The following is a 24,807-nucleotide window of genomic DNA, read 5'->3' as shown; positions in this document are numbered from 1 at the left end:
GGAAGCTGCTGCTTCAATCAGTACCTAAGAGACTTTGCAGTTAATGTACCAATAACCTGTGACTCCTGCAAATAAGTCAAAAGAACTGGAGAGAAGATTGAAGAACAGAAAACCCTATGGACTGGGGCCATTAACCTGGAAATATATTCCCACCATTCATATTTTAATTTGTTTTGTCTGTATGTGCAGAGGATCTTTTTTGAAAAGGATTAGAGTTTTAACTAGTAGAATTAAATGTCAATGAATCAGAATTGTTTACCAGTGGGTACAATCTATTTATTTGTAATAAATTATAATTCCTGTTAAGTACAGTAAGCTGATTGTAGTTTTCTGTTAGCCTGGGCTTCTCTGACCAGGTAGATTAGGAAGTTTGCGTAGTTTAAAACAAGTTTTAATCTTTGTGATGACTCTAGGGAAAGTGGGGCTTGTTTCCTAACTTGCTACCCAGTGAGATGTAACAATGTAGAGAATTTGTTTTTCTCTCAGTGTTGTGTGATGATGGAGATCTCTGCCTCAGAAGGCAGTGAAGGCAGAGGTAGACTAAGTCTTGTTAGGCAACGGAATCAAAGATTATCAGTGGTATTTGGAAATGTGGAACATGAAAAACAAATACATCAGCCATGATCTTACTGAGGGGCTCCTGTTTTATATGCTTTCATGTCTGTATGTGATATAATCTCAGGAGAAAATTCTGAGCAGTATCATGAAATCCCTATAACGTGGAAGCAGATTATTCAGCCCATACCAACACTCTGAAGAGCATCACATCAAACCCCCCCACCACCACCCTATAACTCTGCATTTCCAATGGCTAATCCACACATCCCTAAACATTATGGCCAACGTACGTTTCCTGCAGATCTTTGAATTGTGGGAAGAAATCTACATAGACACAGGGAGAATGTGCAAACTCCACACAGTCACCCGAGGCTGGAATTGAACCCAGGGCCCTGGTACTGTGATAACCACTGAGCCACCGTGTTGCTCTGCAGTAGGGAAGTCCATAGTCGCTCAGGCATTGTAACTTTGAAGCCTGTCAACTACTGGCAGGTAAAAGATGAGGTTGAATAGGACCTACTGTTGAGGAAAATCAGATGCTACATCCTTGAAAACCCTCCGACTATCATAGAGGACATAACCTATTCATTGTGTGAATGACATGGGCAATGGCGAGAAAGTTGGGAAAATACAGTGAGAATGAAAAATGAGTTTCTTGACATTGGGAAAACAAAGAGCCAATTTTCCCCTTAAGTTTGAATGGCTAGTTGAGAGTCTCCTTGGTAAGTGATGAGGGGCCTATTTTCATGCCTTGATGTCTTATTAATTATTAATCTCACACATTTATTTACAAGTTGCCATTTTCCTGCAGCTGGCAAAAGCCAGACAGCATTAATTCCCAACTTTGAAGTCTGAATGACTGCCTGGTGGTTACAATCCACTGGCATCTATTCTAGACCTCTGCATTGGCCAACATTATCCAATACCTTAGGGTACCGTCAATGGACAGCAGCAACCTGCACTCTCAGTCTATGGAATTTGGCATTGACAAAGCACCAATCCCACCATATTGTCATGATACGTCTTTAACTAAATTCTGTACTTCAATACTGCACTTTGGCGCCCACCATCGCCTTACATTTCAATGCTGCTGGACTGTTTTGAGCACAGCAACAGGCACCCATCTCATGCATGGAAGCAGGGTGCATTTTAGATCTCTTTGTTTGCTCTTTTACCACACACTCACTTTGAAGTTACTTCGATGCTCACAACATCTCTGCCTTGCCCAGCCTTACCTTTTAGCAGATTGCCACTTAATTCAGACCTCACAGATTCACAGTCATTCTGTCGTGCCTTGCCTTTTAGTATCATCTGAAAACCAGGTACCTTTGATTTTCCTGCTCCTCGGGTGCTGCCTGACCTGCAGTGCATTTCCAGCACGACTCTAATCTTGATTCTAATCTCCAACATCTGCAGTACCCGCTTTCGCCTACCTTCTCATGTATTCCAGCAATGATCAGTTAAGGGGGTGGTCATGTTGCTGTATGGCAAGATGCTACATCAGTGTTATGCCTACAGCACGTGCCAGCAGCTTATGTGGCTGTATGCATTTCAATCAAGTTTCCACATCTGAAAATCCAAGGGGAGTCGTGTCCAGACCAGGCAAGAGGAACACAGTCAATAACGAGTCTGCATAGGCAAAGGCATCATCTGATCGCAGTCCAGGGGCTGATATTGGTCAGTAGGCTGCTTAATGCAAGCAGGGCCCAAGAATCAGGTCCATACATTCGAGGAGTGAGCCATGGTCACATCCAATCAGTCCAGAGATTATTGGCAACATTATAGAGGTTTATAAAACCATGAGGGGCATGGATAGGATAAATTGACAAGGTCTTTTCCCTGGGGTGGAGAAGTCCAGAACTAGAGGGCATAGGTTTATGGTGAGAGGGGAAAAATGTAAAAGGGACCTAAGGGGCAACTTTTTCATGCAGAGAGCGGTATGTGTACAGAATGAGCTGCCTGAAGAAGTGGTGGAAGCTGGGACAATTGCAACATTTAAAAGGCATCTTGATGAGTATTTGAATAAGAAGGATTTAGAGGGATATGGACCAAATGCTGGAAAATGAGGCAAGATTAGGTTAGGATATCTGGTCGGCATGGATAAGTTAGATCAAAGGCTCTGTTTCTGTGCTGTGCATCTCTATGACTATGACTCTACGTTAGTCAGCAAGCTGCACAGAAATCAGTTCGTGGTTTGGTCAGTCAGGGTTCCGCATTGTTCAGGAAATGGGACCTCTACAGTTCTTGGTGTTTGAACCTGAAATATCAAGGGGGGTTAACAGAGCTGTTTTTGGAAAGTTGGGCAAGTCAAGTGTGGGATTGGCAGCAGTGTGCTGGGATGCAGAGATAACATGGGAGGGGGACAGGATATTGCAAGATAGGGCATCACTGACAGTCACCATGATGTTAGCTATTACTAATGCAGGACTGGCAACCTGAGAGCTGGGCAGCCATCCAATCCTGCTGGTCATCAATCCCATGTCCGGTGATCACTGCCATCTGGGTAGGTTAGTGAGAACATTTGTAGGATCTGTTTGACAGCGGTTGCCATTTAATGTACAGTTTGTGGTGTGTCCAACAATACTTTGGCGGGTATACTGCTTAGGTGATGTGAAAGCTATGGGACTCGATGAGTTCTAAAATAGGTCAAGTGAAATCCTGACAAACTAAGGAGGGACCTATCATTCTGCATTGGCACTCGGCTGTGCTGTAGGCTGCAGACGCTTTGCTTTCAGAGCTGGTAGATCCAATGCCATTCTACCCTGCACCCGTACTCGTCAGAATAAACATTCCATGATTCAGAGTAATTTTTCATCGAGGGGCCTTGGAAAGTTCCTGACTCAAGCTTGATATTGAAAATATAGCCCCAAATTTCTACAACTAGACCTCTGACAAATCAATCTAAACAAGACTTGTAGCGATGGCATCATGTAGTCAATTCTGTCGACTGACCACGTTATAAAGTTTACAGACATCACATTATACATTAATATCTCACCTGTCCCTGAAACAGGGAAACCATGGAGGTCATTGTGTTTGTTTGACTCGATGTAGCCGTGTCCTAGTTATTCAAACAAAAGGTTTAAAATCAACTAACTCAGGCGGCAGGAAAGTATGTAATTATTTTCCAGCAACAAACCACCATTCTTTGAAACGCTCTTATGAAAAATATTGTAAAATGTCAATTGTGCTTTGAACTCTATTAAACATAAATATTTTGATATCTTTCTTTATATGATACTCGGAGCTTTTTAAAACAGAGAATCAATGACATTGAATTGTATTCATTTGTAGTAACATATGCAATTGAAACATTTATCTTATCCAAATAAAATGTAATTTGTAGACTTAAAAAGGGCAGTACCTTCAACAACTTGATAACTAAGAAGCTCATTCAGAACTGGAGAATAAAGACAAATTGATTATCACTCCATGTGCACCACTTGCATAATTTTATTGTAAAACTATAAGCGGATATTTGGCACTTTTGTTCTGATACCTTCAGTGGTGAAGTCAAACTCACAGGACACACTTCCATACTTATTCTTCAAGGAGCACTGATATAACCCTCGATCTTTCATAGTAGTTTGTACTATTGCCAAGGAGACAGGACTGTCATCTCCTGCGCTATAATTTGAAAACAGTTGGGACGGTAAAGTTTGACAACTATAATTGTGACTGGAGGAATGGGTTAAAGCATGGAACGGAATGAATTTTGTTTCATTGTTAAAAAAATTGTCTTCATTATTAGACTTTATTTCTTTTCTGATTTTCTCAAATTTGTAGTTTTAGATTTTTGAACATAAATAAAGTTTAAGAAATGCTTTGAAGAGCAACAAATAATTTTCATAACTCTTTACAATGTCACATCTTACAGTATGAACAATACATAAGCAATACTTTGGTTTAATTGTTTGCACTCTTAAAGTGTGTCCTCTACTAGCTTAAAGATCACAGAATAAAGATGATTAAGGCTCTACTCATTTTTTTTAATACTACATTTCAATGAGATTAATTATAAAATGCATTGTACAAAACAAAACTATGCACTCTCAGCGCAAATGTTGTTAATTGTAGCTAAATGTCACTGCATTCACCGGTTAGAGATTTATGAGTAAAATATCAGACATTTGCCTTCCATGCAGCAAGTTAATTTAAATGCACATGAATTTGTATGAAGAAAGGAACTACATAACTGAAATGTTTGGATCTGCCAGCAAGGTTGATTTTTTATTCACTCATGGTGGTTACTGGCTGGGCTAAAATTTACTGCCTGTCCCTAGTTGCCCTTGAGGAGGTGGTGGTTAGTGGTATTCTTGAACTGCTGCAGTCCACATGTCATAGATTAACCCACAATGCCATTAGGGTGGGAATTCCTGGATTTTAACACAGTGACAGTGAAGGAATAGCAGTATATTTCCAAGTCAGGATGGTGAGTGGCTTGGAGGGGAACTTGCAGGTGGTGATTTCCCCTGTATCCACTGCCCTTCCAGATAGAAGTGGTCATGGGTTTGGAAAGTGCTGTCTCGGATATTTGGTGAATTTCTGAAGGACATCTTGTATATAGTACACACTGCGGCTACTGAGCTTCAGGGTGGAAGGAGTGGATGCTTGTGGCTGTGGTAACAATCAAGTGGGCTGCTTGGTCCTGGATGGGGCCAAGCTTCTTAAGTCAGAGCTACACCCATCCAGCAAGCGGGAAGTATTCCATCACACTCCTGACTATAGGTATTGGGGCAACTTTTACACAGAGTAGCTCATGTGTGGAATGAACTGCCAGAGAAAGTGGTGGATGCAGGTACAGTTACAACATTTAAAAGACATTTGTATAAGTTCCTGAACAGGAAATGCTTGGAGGGATATGGGCCAAGTGCAGACAGGTCCTCGGATATCACTGATCAGCTGTGCTTTACCAGCACCACATTCTTCAACAATTTTCCACATTGTCAGGTAGATGCCAGTCTTGTAACTGTACCAGAAGAGTTAATGGGTTAATAATCCAGAGGGCTAGAATAATAATCCAGAGAATGGTCATTTAAATTCCACTGATGGCAACTGAAAATTTGAATTCAGATTTTAAACGCAATTCAAAATTGAAAGTGTAAAAATGGTCAGAAAGCTGTTGCATTGCTGTAAAATCCCAACTGAATCATTAATGTCTTTTACAGAAGGAAATCATTCTTATTTGACCGTGGCACTGACTGGCAAAATGGAATGAATGACCTCCTCCTATGCTGTCTATGTCTATATGTGACTCTGTTGCCCGCACCAATATGGATAACTCTTAACAATCTGATGAAGTGGGCCTAGAAATGAAGATATTCCACCTCCACCTTCTCAAGCACAAGTTAAGGATAGGAAATAATTAATTGCCTTATCAACAACGCCCAGAAGGTAAGAACATTTTTAAATTACTTCTGTACTTAGTAAGCAAGTTATATAAAATGCAATGTTTGGAAATACCTCACCAACCTTAAGGCAAATATATTGAGTTGTCAAAAAGAATCATTAAAAATTAAAGCCCTTGAAATCAGTGGGTCAAGATTAAAGAAAAAACAGGCTTTGTGCTACAGTGGGCATAAATTTGGGGTGAATTCTGGATCTGCCCTATTTGCATCGGTCCTTTAAACCCTGTTTAATGAGAGGAGTTCCAGTATAATCAGTGTGAAAAGTCCAGGTACTTTCCCAAGCATTCCTTGGAATTGAGCCATTATACTTACATCAATTACCATGGTCAACAGGGATCAGAATTTTTTAATCTATTCTTAGTCAACAAAGAAAAGTTGGACAGTGAACTTTGATTACACCTCAACATGCCTTCAGTAACATCAGTCCTGGGGAAAGTTTCCAATCTTTGATTTTGAACCTTACAGAATTCTATTGTAGTATTACTTTAATTTTTTGCACTATTGCTAAGCACACAATCACTTCAGAACAAGTAGATCTAACTTGTAATTATACAAATATAAAAGAATTTTGAGATATGTTTTCTAACATACCACAGAAATCCATCATTATTGCATTCAGAATTGGCAGATGACAACTACAATATCAATGTTCAAAAATCCAATGCTACAATTATTATGTTGAACTTTCATTCTCCATAACTCATAGATCTTGTTACTTTTTTGTAATAAAACATGTCTTAGCACGAATGTCTGGACTGTTAGCAAAAGTTTTGAACAAATGAAAACAGATTTCAACAATTTAACGTTAGATTAGGAATTTCCTTGGAGTTGCTCACAACATTAACTTAGACTGGATTTCTGCTGCATAAAGGTAGAGTGGCTGAGCAGGGACAACTCTGAGGAAACTGCCAATCTAAGTCCTGTAATGAGACTAGTGATGGTCAAGTCACACTGTGGCCACTCCAGAGTAAAATATCAGAAAAAAATTAATGATAATTAACCACTTGTGCATCTTACCTTCTTTCTGCTTCAGTCAATACAATGCTGTTTTTTGTCCATATAATGGTGGAATCTGCATGTATGTTACAAAACAGGCACCATAGTTTGATATTTCTTGATACATCAGGGAACACTTCAGCATGGATTTTTTGGATCAGTTTTGGAGCTGGAAGAGAGTGCAGTTCTTTAGTTGAAGGTAAGGTTTTCAAATCTTAACATGTTTGTGCTCTTGAACTGTCCTACCTGTCTGCCATCCTTCCCACCTCTCTGGTCTACTCTCCACATCATCATCCCCCATCTTCATACACCTAGCACATTCCTAGCTACCCTCCCCATCCCAGCCCCACCTCCCTCCCATTTATCTCTCAGCCCCCTTACCCCCACCCCTCTTTCAGGTCACCCTTCAACCTTCGATGCTCCAGGGAAAACAGCCCCAGCCTATTCAACCTCCAATAGCTCAAATCCTCCAACCCTGGCCACATCCTTGCAAGTCTTTTCTGAATTTTTTCAAGTTTCAAAACATCCGTCCAATAGGAAGCTCAAATCCTCCAACCCTTGCAACATCCTTGTAAATCTTTTCTAAACACTTTCAAGTTTCACAACATGCTTTCGATAGGAAGGAGACCGGAATTGTACGCAATATTCACAAAGTGGCTGAACCAATGTCCTGTACAGCCACAACATGACCTCCCAACTCCTGTAATCAATACTCTCATCATTAAAGGAAAGCATACCAAATACCTTCTTCACTATCCTATCTACCGGCGACTCTACCTTCAAGGAGCTATGAACCTGCACAGCAAGGTCTCTTTGTTCAGCAACACTTCCTAGGACCTTACTATTAAGTGTATAAGTCCTGCTAAGGTTTGCTTTCCCAAACTGCAGCACCTCACATTTATCTAAATTAAACTTCATCTGCCTCTCCTCAGCCCATTGGCCCATCTGGTCCAGATCCTGTTATAATTTGAGGTAACCTTCTTTGCTGTCTACTACACGTCCAATTTTGGTGTCATCTGCAAACTTACTAACTATACATCTTATGCTCATCCAAATCATTTATATAAATGACGAAAAGTACTGGACCCAGCACTGATCCTTGTGGCATTCCACTGGTCACAATATAGTTTGGTTACTTTAGCTGGGTCAGTTTTTGTCCAAAATGTGCAGGAGGGTTTCCTGACACCACATGTAGACAGGCCAACAAGTGGTGAGACAACATTGGATTTGGTACAGGGTATTGAACCCGGCCAGGTGTTAGATTTGGAAGTGGACTTTGGTGATAGTGACCACAATGGTTATGTTTAGAGTCATAGAGATGTACAGCACAGAAACAAACCCTTTGATCCAACTCGTCCATGCCGACCAGATATCCCAACCCAATCTAGTCCCACCTGCCAGCAGCTGGCCTATATCCTTCCAAGCCGTTCCTACTCATATACCCATCCAGATGCCTGTTGAATGTTGCAATTGTATTAGCCTCCACCACTTCCTCTGGCAGCTCATTCCATACACATACCACCTTCTGTGTGAAAAGTTGCCCCTTAGGTCTCTTTTATATCTTTCCCCTCTCACCCTAAACCTATGCCCTCTAGTTCTGGACTTCCCCCACCCCAGGGAAAAGACTTTGTCTATTTATCCTATCCGTGTCCCTCATGATTTTATTAATCTCTGATGCTCCAGGGAAAACAGCCTTACTTTAGCGATGGAAAGGTATAGGTATATACCGCAGGGCAAGAGTTATAGCTGAGGGAAAGACAATTACGATGCGATTAGGCAAAATTTAGAATGCATAGGATGTGGAAGGAGACTGCAGTGGAAAGGCACAATCAAAATGTGGAGCTTATTCAAGGAACAGCTGGTCCTTGATATGTACCCGTCAGTCAGGAAGGAAGTTGTTAAGCGCAGGAGCCGTGGTTTACTTAAGAAGTTGAATCCCTTGTCAATAGGAAGAAGAAGGTTATGTTAGGATGAGTCATGAATGCTCAGTTTGGGCATTTGAGAGTTATAAGCTAGCCAGGAAAGACCTAAAGAGAGAGCTAAGAAGAGCAAGGAGGGGACATGAGATGTTGTTGTCAGATAGGATCCAGGAAAACCATAAAGCTTTCTATAGGTATATCAGGAATAAAAGGATGACAAGAGTGAGATTAGGGTCAATCAAGGACAGTAGTGGGAAGTTATGTGTAGAGTCCGGGATTAGGAGAAGCACTAAATGAATATTTTTCATCAGTATTCACATTAGAAAAAGACAATGTTGTTGAGGAGAATACTGAGATACAGGCCACTAGACTAGACAGGATTGACGTTCACAAGGAGGAGGTGTTAGCAATTCTGAAAAGTGTGAAAATAGACAAGTCCCTGGTTGGATGGGATTTTCCTAGTATTCTCTGGGAAGCCAGGGAGGAGCTTGCCTTGATCTTTATGTTGTCATTGTCTAGAGGAATAGTGCCAGAAGACTGGAGGATAGCAAATGCTGTCCCCTTGTTCAAGAAGGGAAGAGACAACCCTGCGAATTATAGACAGTGAGCCTTACTTTGGTTGTGGGTAAAGTGTTGGAAAAGGCTATAAGAGATAGGATTTATAATCATCTAGAAAGGAATAAGTTGATCAGGGATAGTCAACATGGTTTTGTGAAGGGTAGGTTGTGCCTCACAAATCTTATAGAGTTCTTTGAGAAGGTGACCAAACAGGTGGATGATGGTAAAGCAGTTGGTATGGTGTGTATGGATTTCAGTAAAGTGTTTGATAAGGTTCCACACAGAAGGCTATTGCACAAAATATGGAGGCATGGAATTGAGGGTGATTTAGTGGTTGGATAAGAAGTTGGCTAGCTGAAAGAAAACAGACGGTGGTGGTTGATGGGAAATGTTCATCCTGGAGTTTAGTTGCTAGTGGTGCACCGCAAGGATCTGTTTTGGGTCCACTGCTATTTGTCATTTTTATAAATGACCTGGATAAGGGTATAGAAGGGTTAGTAAATTTACGGAAGACACTAAGGTCGGTGGAATTGTGGACAGTGCCTAAGAATGTTGCAGGTTACAGAGGGACATAGATAAGCTAAGAACTGGGCTGAGAGGTGGCCAATGGAGTTTAATGTGAAAAAGTGTGAGGTGATTCACTTTGGAAGGAGCAACAGTAATGACGAGTACTGGGTTAATGGTAAGATTCTTGGTAGTGTAGAGAGAGATCTCAGAGTCCATGTACATAGATCCCTGAAAGTTGTCACCCAGGTTGATAGGGTTGTTAAGAAGGCATATGGCATGTTAGATTTTATTGGTCGAAGGATTGAGTTTCAGAGCCACGAGGTTATGCTGCAGTTGTACAAAACTTTGGTGTGGCTGCACTTGGAGTATTGCATACAGGTCTGGTCACTCCATTATAGGAAGGATGTGGAAGCTTTGAAAAGGTTTCACAGGCAATTTACTGGGATATTGCCTGGTATGGAGGGAAGGTCTTGTGAGGAAAGACTGATTGTCTTGAGGCTGTTTTCATTAGAGAGAAGAAGATTGAGAGGTGACTTAATTGAGACATGTAAGATAATCAGAGAGTTAGATAGGGTGGACAATGAGAGCCTTTTTCCTCAGATAGTGATGGCTAGTACGAGGGGACATAGCTTTAAATTGAGGGGTGATAGATATAGGACAGATGTCTGAGGTAGTTTCTTTACTCAGAGAGTAGTAGGAGTGTGGAACGCCCTGCCTGCAATAGTAGTAGACTCACCAACTTTAAGGGCATGTGAATGGTCATTGGATAAACTTATGGACAAAAATGGAATAGTGTAGGATGGATAGGCTTAAGATTGGTTCCACAGGTTGGTACAACATCGATGGCTGCATGTCTTGTACTACACTGTCATGTTCTATGTTCTAAAAAAGGGATTTACTCATGGAAACTTACGGCATGGCTGAGATGTTAAATGAATACTTCGTATTTATCTTTACAAAAGAGGAGGATGATGTCCAGGCATTGGTGACAGAGGAGGAAACTCTATCACTAGAAAGGATTAAAATGAACAAGAAGTCTTGGATAGATTCTTGATGCTTAATCATAAAACTCCTACAGTGAGAAAGCAGGTTATTCCACTTAAAGTTGACAGTGCTCTGTGAGTTGATAATGAGGTACATACTAAGGTTTGGAGTAAGTGAGGATCGAAATTCTGGGGGCAATTTAAATCTTCCATGGACTCATGGGAAGTGCCAGAAGCCTGGCGAACTGCAAACATAACAGCGTTGTTCAAGAAGGTTGTAAGGATAGTCTCAGCAATTACAAACCAGTTTGTTTATCTTCACTGGAGGGGAAGTTTCAAGAAACAGTTATTTCAAGAAGGTGCCCAGGCTTGTGAGGAAAGTTATAAGTCATAGTCTAAAAAGATCAGGAGCAACATGGAAACAAAATTGGCTGAGTGATCAGAAATGGAGAAAGTGAGGACTGCAGATGCTGGAGATCAGAGTTGAAAAGTGTGGTGCTGGAAAAGCACAGCAGGTCAGGCAGCAGCCAAGAAGCAGGACATTTGATGTTTCGGGCATAAGTCCTTCATTCAGCGCCACACTTTTCGACCATGTGTGATAGGAAATAAAGAGTAACGGTTGATGGATATTTTCCACGCTGGAGAAACTTTTCTAGTGGAGTTTCACAGGTGTTTTTTAACAAAAAAATTCATTTATTTATTATTTTTCTCAGAAGCTCATGTGTCTGTGGAATGCTTTACTGTAGAGGGCTGTAGAAGCTGTGCCATTAAGTATATTCGAGACTGAAGTAGAGTTTTAATCATTATAGATTATTATAGTGATTAGGATACCCATTTTTAAAGTTTGTTTTACTTTTACTGTAGCCCAAAAATTAGTTAGGTCTATAGATTTTTATATATTTTAATTGAGATGGTACATGATGTCATGCTTGCACGTCTGCTATTTTAATAGCATAAGAACATACCTTTGTGATCATCCTTCAGAGGGCACTTTATGCTTTTTAGCTCTTTATGTTCAAACTTGAGAGATTGTTCCTCCTTCGGCTTTTCATTAACTCTTTTAAAAACAGCAATTTTTTTACCAAGATTCTCTTTTCCTGTTGAAGAGTATGCCTGTTTGCTATTTTCTAATGGACGCTTTCCCATGTTGTCAGTTGAAAGACGTATACGTTTGACTGGTTCCTCCTTCTGTTGATCATTCAGAGAGGAAGCCAGGCTCCCAGTCTCAGTGGTGGCCCTTGTATCCTCACTGGATGTTTTAAGGAAACGTGTTTTGTCACAGGTTCCTGATATTAATTCTTCATTCCATGCTGCTGGTAATGGTTGTTTAATCTTCACAGCTGTAGTCTGCTGTCTATTGAGTGATGGTGTAAATGCAATGCTCTTCTCAGTTAAAGGCTTCTTCTGTCCCTCACTGATGATACTCACTGTGTGAGTAGTTGGGGGCTCTTCTTGGCTTCTGTCATTTTTAGAAGTTAATGGGAAATTTTCAATTTTAGTATCAGTAGAAAATCTTTGCGTAATGTTGCTGGGCAATGTAAACATCTGGCAAGTCTTCCTTCTACTTTCAGTATTGGTGTCAGTTTTGATGTAGTTCAATGAATGATTTGGCACTATTGCTGCACATTTAACTTTATTTAGATTATTTCCTCTGGGTCTTTTACTATAGTCTCTGCAATCCTCTTCTGCATCAGAACTACTATTCATTATTTTACCGACCATGGGTTGAGTAATAATGCTTGATTCTATGTTGTGCACAGCAGTTAACTGGGAAAAATTATTGTGTTGAATAGTTTTATTGTATTCTCCTGCAACAATTGCAGATTCTTTTTCCTTGTATTTTGTAAGATGTTCTTTTAATTGGATCCCTCCAATTTCCTTCATATTTACTTTACAACACTTTGATACATCACTTAGATTTGCCTTGCAATCATGTAAGGATTTCACTTTTTGAGTGTCTTCATTTAAGCCTATTGTTGTTGATCTAACTTTTAAATCTTTAATCTGTTCGGTGACAGGTGGAACATTCATCACGGAACTGACTGCAAGTGTTGCTGATTCTAAATTTTCTGGGGCTGATCTCTTTTTGTCATTTACATGGCCGTGATCTCTTTCACTACCACACCTTGCGGGAGTAATGTTGTGATTTCCTGAGTTCTTCTCAACATGGCCAAATTCATCTTGAAGCATAACATCCTCATCAAAATATGATGAAGAGTTATCTGAATATTTAAAATCTGCAGCTGCATTAATGTCAATGTCACAGATTTTGTCTGTGGCTTTAATTTCCTCTGCAGCTACTGTTGACAAATATTCCAAATAGTTCGCATTTTGAAGTATGGGTTGAGATTTCTGAGTTGTATTCAGAATTGAGCCATCAATTAATGGCGCTTTCAAATGATCTGTCACAACTATTTGATTATTTTCCAAATCTTGCACTTCTCCATACCTGTTATGCATATCAATCTCAGCTACATGTTCTGCTGAGTTCTGAATTGGTCTGGATATTTCCTGAAGGCTGGAAGATTGGTCAGAAATAGGTATACATACTGTCGATGATTTTTGTTCTTTTGAGATAGGATACTCCATATACTCCATAAGGTTCCCTGCAGTGTTAGCTTCAATCTTAATCAATCTTGGTTGATTCTGTTCTATTAAAGGAGAAAGATATTGTTCTGTCATATGTGACATTGATGATTGCAAGCCATCTAATTTCACAACTTCAGGTTCATTGTTGGACTGAAGTGCTATAAGGTGATCTTCCAAATCTAGCACAGTTTCAGAATTTGAATGTTGGACAATTCTTGACTGAAAGATGAAATGCTCATATTCAGTTGATCGATTACTAACAGGAGACATGGCTATTTCTGTAGAATTACAAAATTGCTGGTTCATATTCTCATCATGAAAAACATCCGGCAGGTGTTCATCATTAACATTATTTTCTGTTTTGCAAAGACCTTCAATTTCAACATATGTCACATCTGAATTATATTCATTATTGATGCCTTCAGTAATGTCTCTTGAGCTATTCCAACAAAGACTTTCGAAAGGAGATGGCTCATCATTTTTCAGTTTCTCATTGTCTACAAGTGTGAATGTGTTAGCATCTTGATGAGTAATGACTGAGGGTTCAGTAGCAGTACTATTTGTTTTATATTCCATTTCCTGTAATGGCCAATCTGTGCCATCCCTTTTATTATTGAAGAATACCAGCTTATTGGACTGGATTTCTAAATTATCTTCAAATAGTGCAGGTTGTTCAATGGGCAGCTGTTCCTCTAATTGACAGATGACAGATCTGCTAGTTTCTTGAAAGCTTGATCCTGCTTTATTATTGTGGGCTTCAATGTTTGCTGTCTCAAACAACTGCATTGATTGATGTGTTGATCTATTTTCTTCATGTAATTTATTTTCTGAAGCATTTAAACTGCATTGTATCTGGCCCTGTCCTTCTGTGCTATTGAGAGGATGGCTGAGGCTTTTGACAGCGCTTTCATGACTTTTTCTGTTCCCGAATGCAGTTTGCTCAAATTCATCAGCTGGTTCTTTATGTAAGTTAAGATTTTGAAGCATTGCTTTTGGACAAACAACCTTTGAGTGTAAATGTGGACACTCATATCTAGAATCATCCATCTCATGGGACTTATTATCATAATTTTTGTTGATTTGAAGTTGGCCTGTAGCTTGCGCAGGCCCATCATTACCATTATTAGTGCTAACATTTGAAGGTGAATTGAATTTGTTTTCTGAACCACAGCCGTCAACTAGGGATATATTGGAGCTAGAGTTTAATAATTGGGAAATATCCTGAATCTGAACAGGTACAGTTAAACATGGTGGAATATCCAGGTATGGATCTATGCACCCACATGTGTCTTCTATTTTGAACATGTCAGACTTCGAATTGTTACAAACAATTGATGATGGAAGATTTGCATTGTGAGTATATAGTTCTGATGGTTGATCTAAAGTTCCAAGCTCTTTTTCATAAATGGAAGAGTTCTCACAATGCTCTGAATTCTTATTTTCTATACAATAATCTCCTATTGAAGAGTCAATAAGTGGTCTGCTGCAGTCAGTTTTTGCCTTGTAGCCATTATTACTTCCTTCATATTCTTTGCTTATGCGCATTAACTCGTTGTCCTTTGTAATAAAACACAACATTTTTTCCTGTAATTGGTTGTTATCCTGAATATGATACATTTCTTTAAAGGCACTGCTTTGTGAAGCTGTATTGTCTACAATCTGAGCATTACTTAAGGTTTTACAGTATGGGCTGAGTCTGCCACATTCAGATTTGTGGTCACAATTATCTTCATGAGATCGAACCAGATCATACTTGTTCAAAAGCAAGAGATCTGTCTTTTTGTTGTGACAAGCACTGGGATCATGTTTGTAGCTTGCTGAGCCTGTGGCATTTTTAATAAAACTAATTTCTCCATCTTTTGAAAGTAAAGGTTGCATTTCAGCCTGTGAAAAACAAATGTACACATTAGCAAGGATGATGAAATGTAAAATTTACAAGGAACAGAGTGAAAAAGTATGTGTTACAATAGACATTAGTGAACTTCCTATGCTAAGAATGACTATAATATGTTGAACAGGATGCCACAGTGCTATTTTCAATAATCTATTCTGCATTTACTTTCTGTAACTTTGCCTATGTAACTTATATGTCTATCATTTTTTCAAACAAGTTATGCACTTATTTCTTCTTTTTGATCAAAAATTACATTGGTTCATTTCTTTAGCGCTGAAACGGTTTCCCCAATTTTAGGCTGTATATTTAGATCTAAATAGAACTGAGGCTGTTTTACTTGAAGGGTTATATGCTGTTTTATTGGAAATGATTTAAACTAACTGCCCAGAGTGTGGGAACTAGGCAAGAATATCAAGCAGAATAGAATACTAGGAGAGACAAAAAGCATAAAAATAGGAACTAGTAAGTTATTGGGGAGATTCTGACTAAGGGAGAAAGTAATAAAGTTTAAATTAGATTAACTGCGCATGTATGTGAATGCATGGAATGTGGTGGATAAGATTGGTGAATTACAGGTGCAGATGGCCATGTGGATCTATGATGTCATGGCTGTAACGATGATGTCACTCAAAGAATCACAATTTCTACAGTGCAGAAGCAGGCCATTCAGCCCATCAAGTCCACACTGCACTCCAAAATGCATCACATCTAGGCCCAACCCTCTATCCTATTTCCCCCAGTTAATCCATCTAGCCTGCACATCCCTGGACATTATGGGACAATTTACATGGCCAATCTTCCGAACCTGCATATCTTTGGACTCTGGGAGGAAACGAGAAAGAAGAAGCCTTAATGAATGTTTGCAGTGTATCTTGTGGATCTTATACATTGCTGTTTATGGGTGTCTGTAGCAGAGGGGAGTTGCTCATAGAGTCATAGAGATGTACAGCATGGAACCAGACCATTCGGTCCAACTCATCCATATTATCCAGCTATCCCAACCCAATCTAGTCCCACCTGCCAGCACCTGGTCCATATCCCTCCAAACCCTTCCCATTCATATAGCCATCCAGATGCCTTTTAAATGTTGCAATCGTACTAGTCTCCACCACTTCCTCTGGCAGCTCATTCCATACACATACCACCATCTACATTAAAAAAGTTGCCCCTTAGGTCTCTTTTATATCATTCCCCTCTCACCCTAAATTTATGCCCTTTAGTTCTGACTCCCCCATCTATCCATGCCTTTCATGATTTTATAAACCTCTATATAGTCACTCCTCAGCCTCCAATGCACCAGGGAAAACAGTACTAGAATATTCAACATCTCCTACTAACTAAAATCCTCCAAACCTGGCAACATCCTTGTAAATCTTTTCTGAATCCTTTGAAGTTTCACAACATCTTTCTGACTAGATTCTGAAGGAGACTAGATTTGTAAGCAATATTCCAAAAGTGGCCTACTCACTGTCTTGTACAGCCACAACATGACTTCCCAACTCCTGTACTCAATACTCTGATCAATAAAGGAAAGCATTCCAAATGCCTTCTTCACTATTCTATCTATCTGCGACTCCACTTTCAAGGATTTATGGACCTGCACTCCAAGGACTCTTTGTTCAGTAAAACTCCCCAGGACCTTACTGTTAAGTGTATAAGTCCTGCTAGCATTTGCTTTTCCAAAATGCAGCACCCCGCATTTTTCTAAATTAAACTCCATCTGCCACTTCTCAGCCCGTTGGCCATCTGATCAAGATCCCGTTGTAATCTGAGGTAACCTTTTTCACTGTCTACTACACCTCCAATTTTGGTGTCATCTGCAAACTTGCTAATTATACCTCTTGTGCTCACATCCACATCATTTATATAAATGATGAAAAGTAGAGGATCCAGCACCGATCCTTGTGGTGCTCCACTGGTCACAGGCCTTCAGTCTGAAAAACAATTCTCCAACACCACCCTCTGTCTTCTTCCTTTGAGCCAGTTCTCTATCCAAATGGCTAGTTCTCCCTGTATTCCATGAGTTCTAACCTTGCTAACCAGAATCCTACAGGGAGCCTTGTCGAACGCCTTACTGAAGTCCATATATATTATGTCCACCGCTCTGCCCTTATCAATTGTCTTTTTTACTCTTCAAAAAACTCAGTCAAGTTTGTGAGACATGATTTCCCATGCAAAAAGTCATGTTGACTATACCTAATCAGTCTTTGCCTTTCCAAATACATGTACATCCTATCCCTCAGGATTCCCTCCAACAACTTGCCCACCACCGACATCAGGCTCACTGGTCTATAGTTCCCTTGCTTGTCCTTACCACCTTTCTTAAACAGTGGCACCACGTTAGCCAACCTCCAGTCTTCTGGCACCTCACCTGTGACTATCAATGATACAAATATCTCAGCAAGGGGCCCAGCAATCACTTCCCTAGCTTCCCACAGAGTTCTAGGGTACACCTTATCAGGTCCTGGGGATTTATCCACCTTTATGCATTTCAAGATATCCAGCACTTCCTCCTCTGTAATATGGACATTTTTCAAGATGTCACCATCTATTTCCCTACATTCTATATCTTCCATGTCCTTTTCCACAGTAAATACTGATGCAAAATACTTGTTTAGTATCTTCCCATCTCTTTCGGTTCCACACAAAGACAGCCTTGCTGATCTTTCAGGGGTCCTATTCTCTCCCTAGTTACCCTTTTGTCCTTAATGTATTTGTAAAAACCCTTTGGATTCTCCTTAACACTATTTGCCAAAGCTATCTCATGTCCTCTTTTTGCCCTCCTGATTTCCCTCTTAAGTATACTCCTACTGCCTTTATACTCTTCTAAGGATTCATTTGATCTATCTTATCTATAACTGACATATGCTTTCTTCTTTTTCTTAACCAAACCCTCAATTTCTTTAGTTATCCTGCATTCCCTATACCTACCAGACTTTCCTTTCACCCTGACAGGAATATACTGTCTCTGGACTCTCATTATCTCATTTCTGAAGGCTTGGCATTTTCCAGCCGTCCCTTTACCAGCGAACATCTGCCCCCAATCAGCTTTTGAAAGTTCATGCCAAAGACTGTCAAATCAGCCTTCCTCCAATTTAGAACTTCAACTTTTAGATCTGGTGTATCGTTTTCCATCACTATTTTATCATTAATAGAATTATGGTAGCTGGCCCCAAAGTGCTCCCCCACTATCACCTCAGTCATCTGCCCTGCCTTATTTCCCAAGTATAAGTCAATTTTTGCACCTTCTCTAGTAGCTACGTCAGTAGCTGAATCAGAAAATTTTCTTGCTTGCACTGAACAAATTCTTCTCCATCTAAACCCTTAACTCTATGGCAGTCCAGTCTATATCTGGAAAGTTAAAATCCCCTACCATAACCACCCTATTATTCTTACAGATAACTGAGATCTCCTTACAAATTTGTTTCTCATTTTCCCTCTGACTATTAGGAGGTCTATAATACAATCCCAATAAGGTGATCATCACTTTCTTATTTCTCAGTTCAACACAAATAACTTCCCTGAATGTATTTCCGGGATTCTGGGTATTTCAAGATGGAGGTTGGCAAGATGGAGGACAGGAAAAATTTCTGGCGGTAACAGGTTGTTTCTTTTTTGAAGTATTTTAGGTGTTGGAGGTGATTTCCTTGAATTCCAGGTGTTGCAATTACTGTTTTATATGCTGTTGCATTGTTTTGGAACTTTGGAGAAAAAAGTCAAAACAACAGCACTTTTAAAAGGGAGAGGATCAGACAAAGACAGCACATGGTGAGGTTAGTGCAGTAGAGAGAGAGAGAGAGTGTGTGTGCGAGAGAGAGAGAGAAAGAGAGAGAGAGAGAGAAAGAAACCCACACTGTAACTGATACAGCAGGGAACCTACGCAGTTACTGCTTTTGCTGTTTGAATTCATGTGTCGCTGGACATCGGAGTGCATCTAGGAAAATAACAAACAGTGAAATTTACAACTGATGTTGGAGGAACCAGTTTGGGAGAGGTCACAACACAGTAAAATAAGTGAATATTTTTAATTGTGGCCTAACGAAAGAGAGTAGAGTCAGTTCTTTCTTGATTATATGTTTTATTGAAATATGTCTCTTGATTAAATGTAAAAATATAAGCCATAAGTATAAAGTTAACCTGGAGCAGTGTTTTGTAGAGGAATAAGACAGTGCTATTTTCTGGGTCTGTAGATTGGAAGAAGCAAAAATGGTCTTTAGTAGAGTGATATGCTCTTCTTGTCAGATGTGGGAGTTTAGGGAGAGTTTACGTGTTACTGAGGATTATATCTTCAATAAATGTCATTGGTTGTGAATCCTATCATATTGGATTGATCGGTTAGAGAGACAGTTAGAAGCAATGAGGAATTTACAAGAGCAAGGGGACATGATGGATGGAAGTTATAGGAAGGGAAAAAAGTTGCAGATACAGTCACATACAGGAAAGGTAAGACAAGTAGGCAGTTAGTGCAGGAGTCATCTGTGGCTATCCCCATTTCAAACAAGTATGCTGTTTTGGAAAATGTAGGGGTGATGGATTCTCAGGGGAATGTAGCATGAACAGCTATGTTTGTTGTATCGAGACTGGCTCTAATGCAATGAAGGGTACGTCACGTTCCAAGAGATCAATTGTGTTAAGGGACTCTGAGGCACAGACAGACATCTCTGTGGCCAGCAGTGAAAAATCAGAATGGTGTGTTGCCTCCCTGGTGCCATCATCAAGAATGTCTCAGAGAGGGTGCTGAATGTTCTCAAGGGGGAGAGGTGCCAGCAGGAGGTCATTGTACACATTGGAACCAATGATATAAGAAGTGAAAAGGTATAGATTCTGAAGGGAGAATATAGAGAGTTAGGCAGAAATTTATAAAGGAGATTCTCGAGAGTAGTAATATCTGGATTACTCCCAGTGCTGCAAGCTAGTGAGGGTAGGAATAAGAGGATAGAGCAGATGAATGCTTGGCTGAGGAGCTAGTGTATGGGAGAAGAATCCACATTTTTGGATTATTGGAATCTCTTCTTGTGTATAAGTGACCAGTACAAGAAGGACAGATTGCACCTAAATTGGAAAGGGACTAATATACTGGCAGGGAGATTTGGTAGAACTGCTCAGGAGGATTTAAACTAGTAAGGTAGGAAGATAGTGAGGAAAGAGATCAATCTGAGACTGGTATAGTTGAGAAAAGAAGTGAGTCAAACAGTCAGGACAGGCAGGGACAAAGCAGAAAACAAGGTAGGACTGATAAATTAAGCTGCATTTATTTCAATGCAAGAGGCCAAACAGAGAAGACTGGTGAACTCAGGGCATGGTTAGGGACATGGGACAGGGATATCATAGCAATTAGGGAAACATGGCTCAGGGATGGGCAGGACTGGCAGCTTAATGTTCCAGGATACAAATGCTACAGGAAGGACAGAAAGGGAGGCAAGAGAGGAGGGGTAGTGGTGTTTTTGATAAGGGATAGCATTACAGCTGTAATGAGGGAGGATATTCCCAGAAATGCATCCAGGGAAGTTATATGGGTTGAACTGAGTAATAAGAAAGGGATGATCACCTTATTGGGATTTCATTATAGACCCTCTAGTAGTCAGTGGGAAATTGAGAAACAAACTTGTAAGGAGATCTTAGCTTGTAAGAATAATAGGGTGTTTATGGTAGGGGATTTTAACTGTTTGTAGATGTGGTGCCAATCAAGCAGGCTGCTTTTTTTTGGATGGTGTCAAGTATTTTGAGTATTGTTGAAGCTGCACTCATTCATACAATTGGGGAATATTGTACCACGCTTTTGATTTATGCCTTGTAGGTAATGAATAGATGTTGGGAATCAGGAGGTCAGGAGGTGAGTTATTCATTGCAGGATTCTGACCTACTCTTGTAGCCACAGTATTTATATGGCTATTCCAGTTCAGTTTGCAGACATTTAAACCACTAGAAGGTTAACAGTGGTGAATTCATCGATGGTAATGACAATAAATGTGATAGTAAGATTTTCTCTTGTTGAAAATGGTCATTGCCTGGCATTTGTCTGGTACAAATGTTACTTGCTACTTGTTAGCCTATTCCTGGATTTTGTCCATATTTTGTTGCATTTGGACATGGACTGGTTCAGTATCAGAGGCAACATAAATGGTGGTGAACATTGTACAATCATTAGTGAACGTCCCAATCTATGATGGAGGAAAGATCATTGATGAAGCAGCTAAAGATGTTTGGGCCTAGGACACTACCCTAAGGAACTCCTGCAGAGATATTCTGGAGCTGAAATGATTGACCTGTAACAACCACAACCATTTTCCTATGTATCAGGTATAACTCCAAACAGTGGTGAGTTTTCTCTCTGATTCCCTTTAATTTCATTTTGTTAGATCTGCTTGATCCCACACTTGGTGAAAAATGACTTTGATGTCAAGGGCAAGCACCTTCACCACCTTTGAGTCAGGCTGGAATGAGGTCAGGAGGTGAGGGACTCTGAAAAAACTCAAACCAAGTGTCAGTGAGCAGGTTATAGCTAAGCAACTGCTGCTTGATAGCTCAGTTGATGACACCTTCCATCATTTTATTGATGGTCAAAAGTACACTGATGGGGTGGTAATTATCTGAGTCTAGATTAGAGTGGTGCTGGAAAAGCACAGCAGGTCAGGCAGCATTCAAGGAGCAGGAAAATCGACATTTTGGGCAATGTCGATTTTCCTGCTCCTCCGATGCTGCCTGACCTGCTGCGCTTTTCCAGCACCACTCTAATATAGACTCTGATCTCCAGCATCTGCAGTCCTCACTTTTACCTAATAATTATCTGAATTGAGTTTGTTTTTTTTTGCACCAGAACTACCTGGATAAGTTTTTTACTTTGTCAAACTGATGCCAGTATTCTCGCTGTACTTTAATAGTTAGGTGGTAAGTTCTGAAACACAAGTATTGAGTACTATTGCTGGAATGTTATCAGGACCTATAGCCTTTGCAATATCCAGTGCCTCCTGTCATTTTTCGATGTCATATTGTGTGGCTGAGGGATAGCCTCTGTGATACTGGGAACCTCTGGAGGAGGCTGAGATGCACAGATTTCTAATCATCGAGAAAATTGAGGGTTAAGGGGATAAGGCAGGAAAGTGGAGTAGAGGATTATCGGATCAACCATGATCTCATTGAATGGCAGAGGAGAGTCAATAGGCTGAAGGGCTTACATTTACCCTTATTACTTATGGTCGTAAGATAAAGTGTATAAAATTCTGCAGGAACAAAGGGAAGCATACAGCATCATAGATTTCATTAATGGGGCACAGACTAAGAAATAAAGGAAGGACTGCACAAAACACTATATAGGACAAATAGGAAGACAGCTAACAATCCGCATACATGAACATCAACTAGCCACGAAACGACACGACCAGCTATCCTTAGTAGCCACACACGCAGACAACAAGCAACATGATTTCGACTGGGACAACACTACTATCATAGGGCAAGCCGGACTGAGAACAGCCAGGGAATTCCTAGAGGCATGGCATTCATCCACAAACTCCATCAACAAACACATCGACCTAGACCCAATATACCAATCACTACAGCGGACAGCTGAAACTGACAACCGGAAGCGGTAGGGACAGACCACTATAAATACCGGAGGAAACATCAAAGAAGCGCTTCGCAGGAGGCTCCCAAGCACTGATGATGTCGCCTAGCCAGAGGACAAAACGTTTGCAACAAAAACTTCCAGCTCGGCGAACAGAACCACAGCAACGAGCAACCAAGCTACAAATCTTCGCACAAACTTTGAGGAAGTGATGTCAAATTTGTATAGAACACTGATTTGGTCTCAGCTAGATTATTGTCTCATTTCTTGTCACCATACTTTAGGAATGATAAGTGCAAAAAAGATATAAGTGTATGGTTCCAGGATTGAGGAAGTACAATTACGAAGATAAATTGAAAAAGTTGGAACTGTTTTCCTTGAAGAAAGTTATATTCAGAAGATAAAGTTAGTTATATCCAGAGTTTAGGAGAATGAGAGTTGGACCCATTGAATGGGCTAGAAAAGGTAGAGACTGAAAGGATGCTTCCCCCATATGAGGCAGGTCTTAAACCAGGGGACAGTCTCAAATTAAGGGGTATCACTTAGCAGTGTAAAGAAGAGGAATGCATTCATGTGAAGGATAGTGAATTTTTGAAATTTTTTGCCCCAGGGAGCTGTGGAAGCTCACTCACTGAATATGTTAAAGACATATTAATGACATCCAGGAAAATGGGGATAGCCCAGAAAAATAGTACTGATGTAGATGATCTGACATGATTGAAAGCAGGGTGGCTGACTTATTCATGCTTCTATATATTAGATTAGATTCCCTACAGTGTAGAAACAGGACCTTCGGCCTAACAAGTCCACACCGACCCTCCGAAGAGTAACCCACCCTCCCATTTCCCTCTGACTAATGCACCTAACACCATGGTCAATTTAACATGGCCAATTCACCTGGCCTGCACATCTTTGTGACTGTGGGAGGAAACCGGAGCACTCGGAGGAAACCCACACAGACATGGGGAGAATGTGCAAACTCCACACAGACAGTCATCCGAGGCTGGAATCGAACCTGGGACCCTGGTGCTGTGAGGCAACAGTGCTAACCACTGAGCCACCATGCTGCCCAATATACAGTCCTAACAGAAGGTTGAGAGGAGATTTGATAGAGATAGTCAAAAGCATTAAGTGTAATGAAGAAGGCATTTGGTAAGCTTGCCTTTATTGGTCAGTGCATTGAGTATAGGAGTTGAAAAGTTATATTGCAGCTTTACAGGACATTGGTTTGGCCACTTTTGGACTACTGCATTCAATTCTGATCTCCCTGCTATAGGAAAGATGCTGTGAAACGTGAAAGGGCAAAAAAAAGATTGACAATGATGTTGCCAGGGTTGGACTGTTTGAGCTATAGAGAGAGGCTTAATAGGTTGTGGCTAATTTCCCTGGAGCATTTGAGGCTGAGGAGTCACCTTATAGAGGCTTATAAAATCATGAGGGGGATAGGGTGAAAAGGCTTTTCTTCAGGGTAGGGGAGTCCAAATCTAGAGAGCATAGGTTTAAGGTGCGAGTGGAAGAACTTAAAAGGGACATAAGGGGGAACTTTTTCATGCAGAGGATGGTGCATGTATGGAATGAGTTGCTAGATGAGGTGGTGGAGGCTGGTGCAATTACAACATTTAAAAAGCATCAGGATGGGAACATGAATAGAAGGGGTTTAAAGGGATATGGGCCAAATGGGACTAGATTCATTTAGGATATCTGGTTAGCGTGGGTGAGTTGGACCGAAGGGTCTGTTTCTATGCTGCACACCTCCATAACTCTATGTCGAGAAAGAGTAGATAGGGGAAGAACTGTTCCCATTGATTGAAAGATCGAGAACAAGGAGACA

The 24,807-nt window shown here is 40.4% G+C and overlaps 1 protein-coding gene across 3 annotated transcripts in view; it reads right to left on the bottom strand.

Moving 5' to 3' along the window:
- alpk2 (alpha kinase 2) overlaps window positions 1-24,807 on the bottom strand; it is a 95,467-nt gene that overhangs the window by 26,620 nt on the left and 44,040 nt on the right. For all 3 annotated transcript variants that reach the window (XM_087990347.1, XM_087990343.1, XM_087990350.1), the window contains exons 5-9: window positions 11,895-15,402; window positions 6,984-7,131; window positions 4,058-4,185; window positions 3,923-3,958; window positions 3,557-3,619 (exon numbers count right to left, since the gene is read on the bottom strand). In XM_087990347.1, the coding sequence (XP_087846473.1) occupies window positions 3,557-3,619; window positions 3,923-3,958; window positions 4,058-4,185; window positions 6,984-7,131; window positions 11,895-15,402 (3,883 nt within the window). The remainder of the gene's footprint in view (window positions 1-3,556; window positions 3,620-3,922; window positions 3,959-4,057; window positions 4,186-6,983; window positions 7,132-11,894; window positions 15,403-24,807) is intronic.

Source organism: Chiloscyllium plagiosum, unplaced genomic scaffold (assembly GCF_037043375.1).
Source record: "Chiloscyllium plagiosum isolate Xiang-an unplaced genomic scaffold, Cpla_swu_hap1 HiC_scaffold_1, whole genome shotgun sequence".
NCBI classification, from domain to species: domain Eukaryota; kingdom Metazoa; phylum Chordata; class Chondrichthyes; order Orectolobiformes; family Hemiscylliidae; genus Chiloscyllium; species Chiloscyllium plagiosum.
The sequence above is the reverse complement of the archived record's forward strand: the minus strand, read 5'-3'. Positions and strand labels throughout refer to the sequence as shown.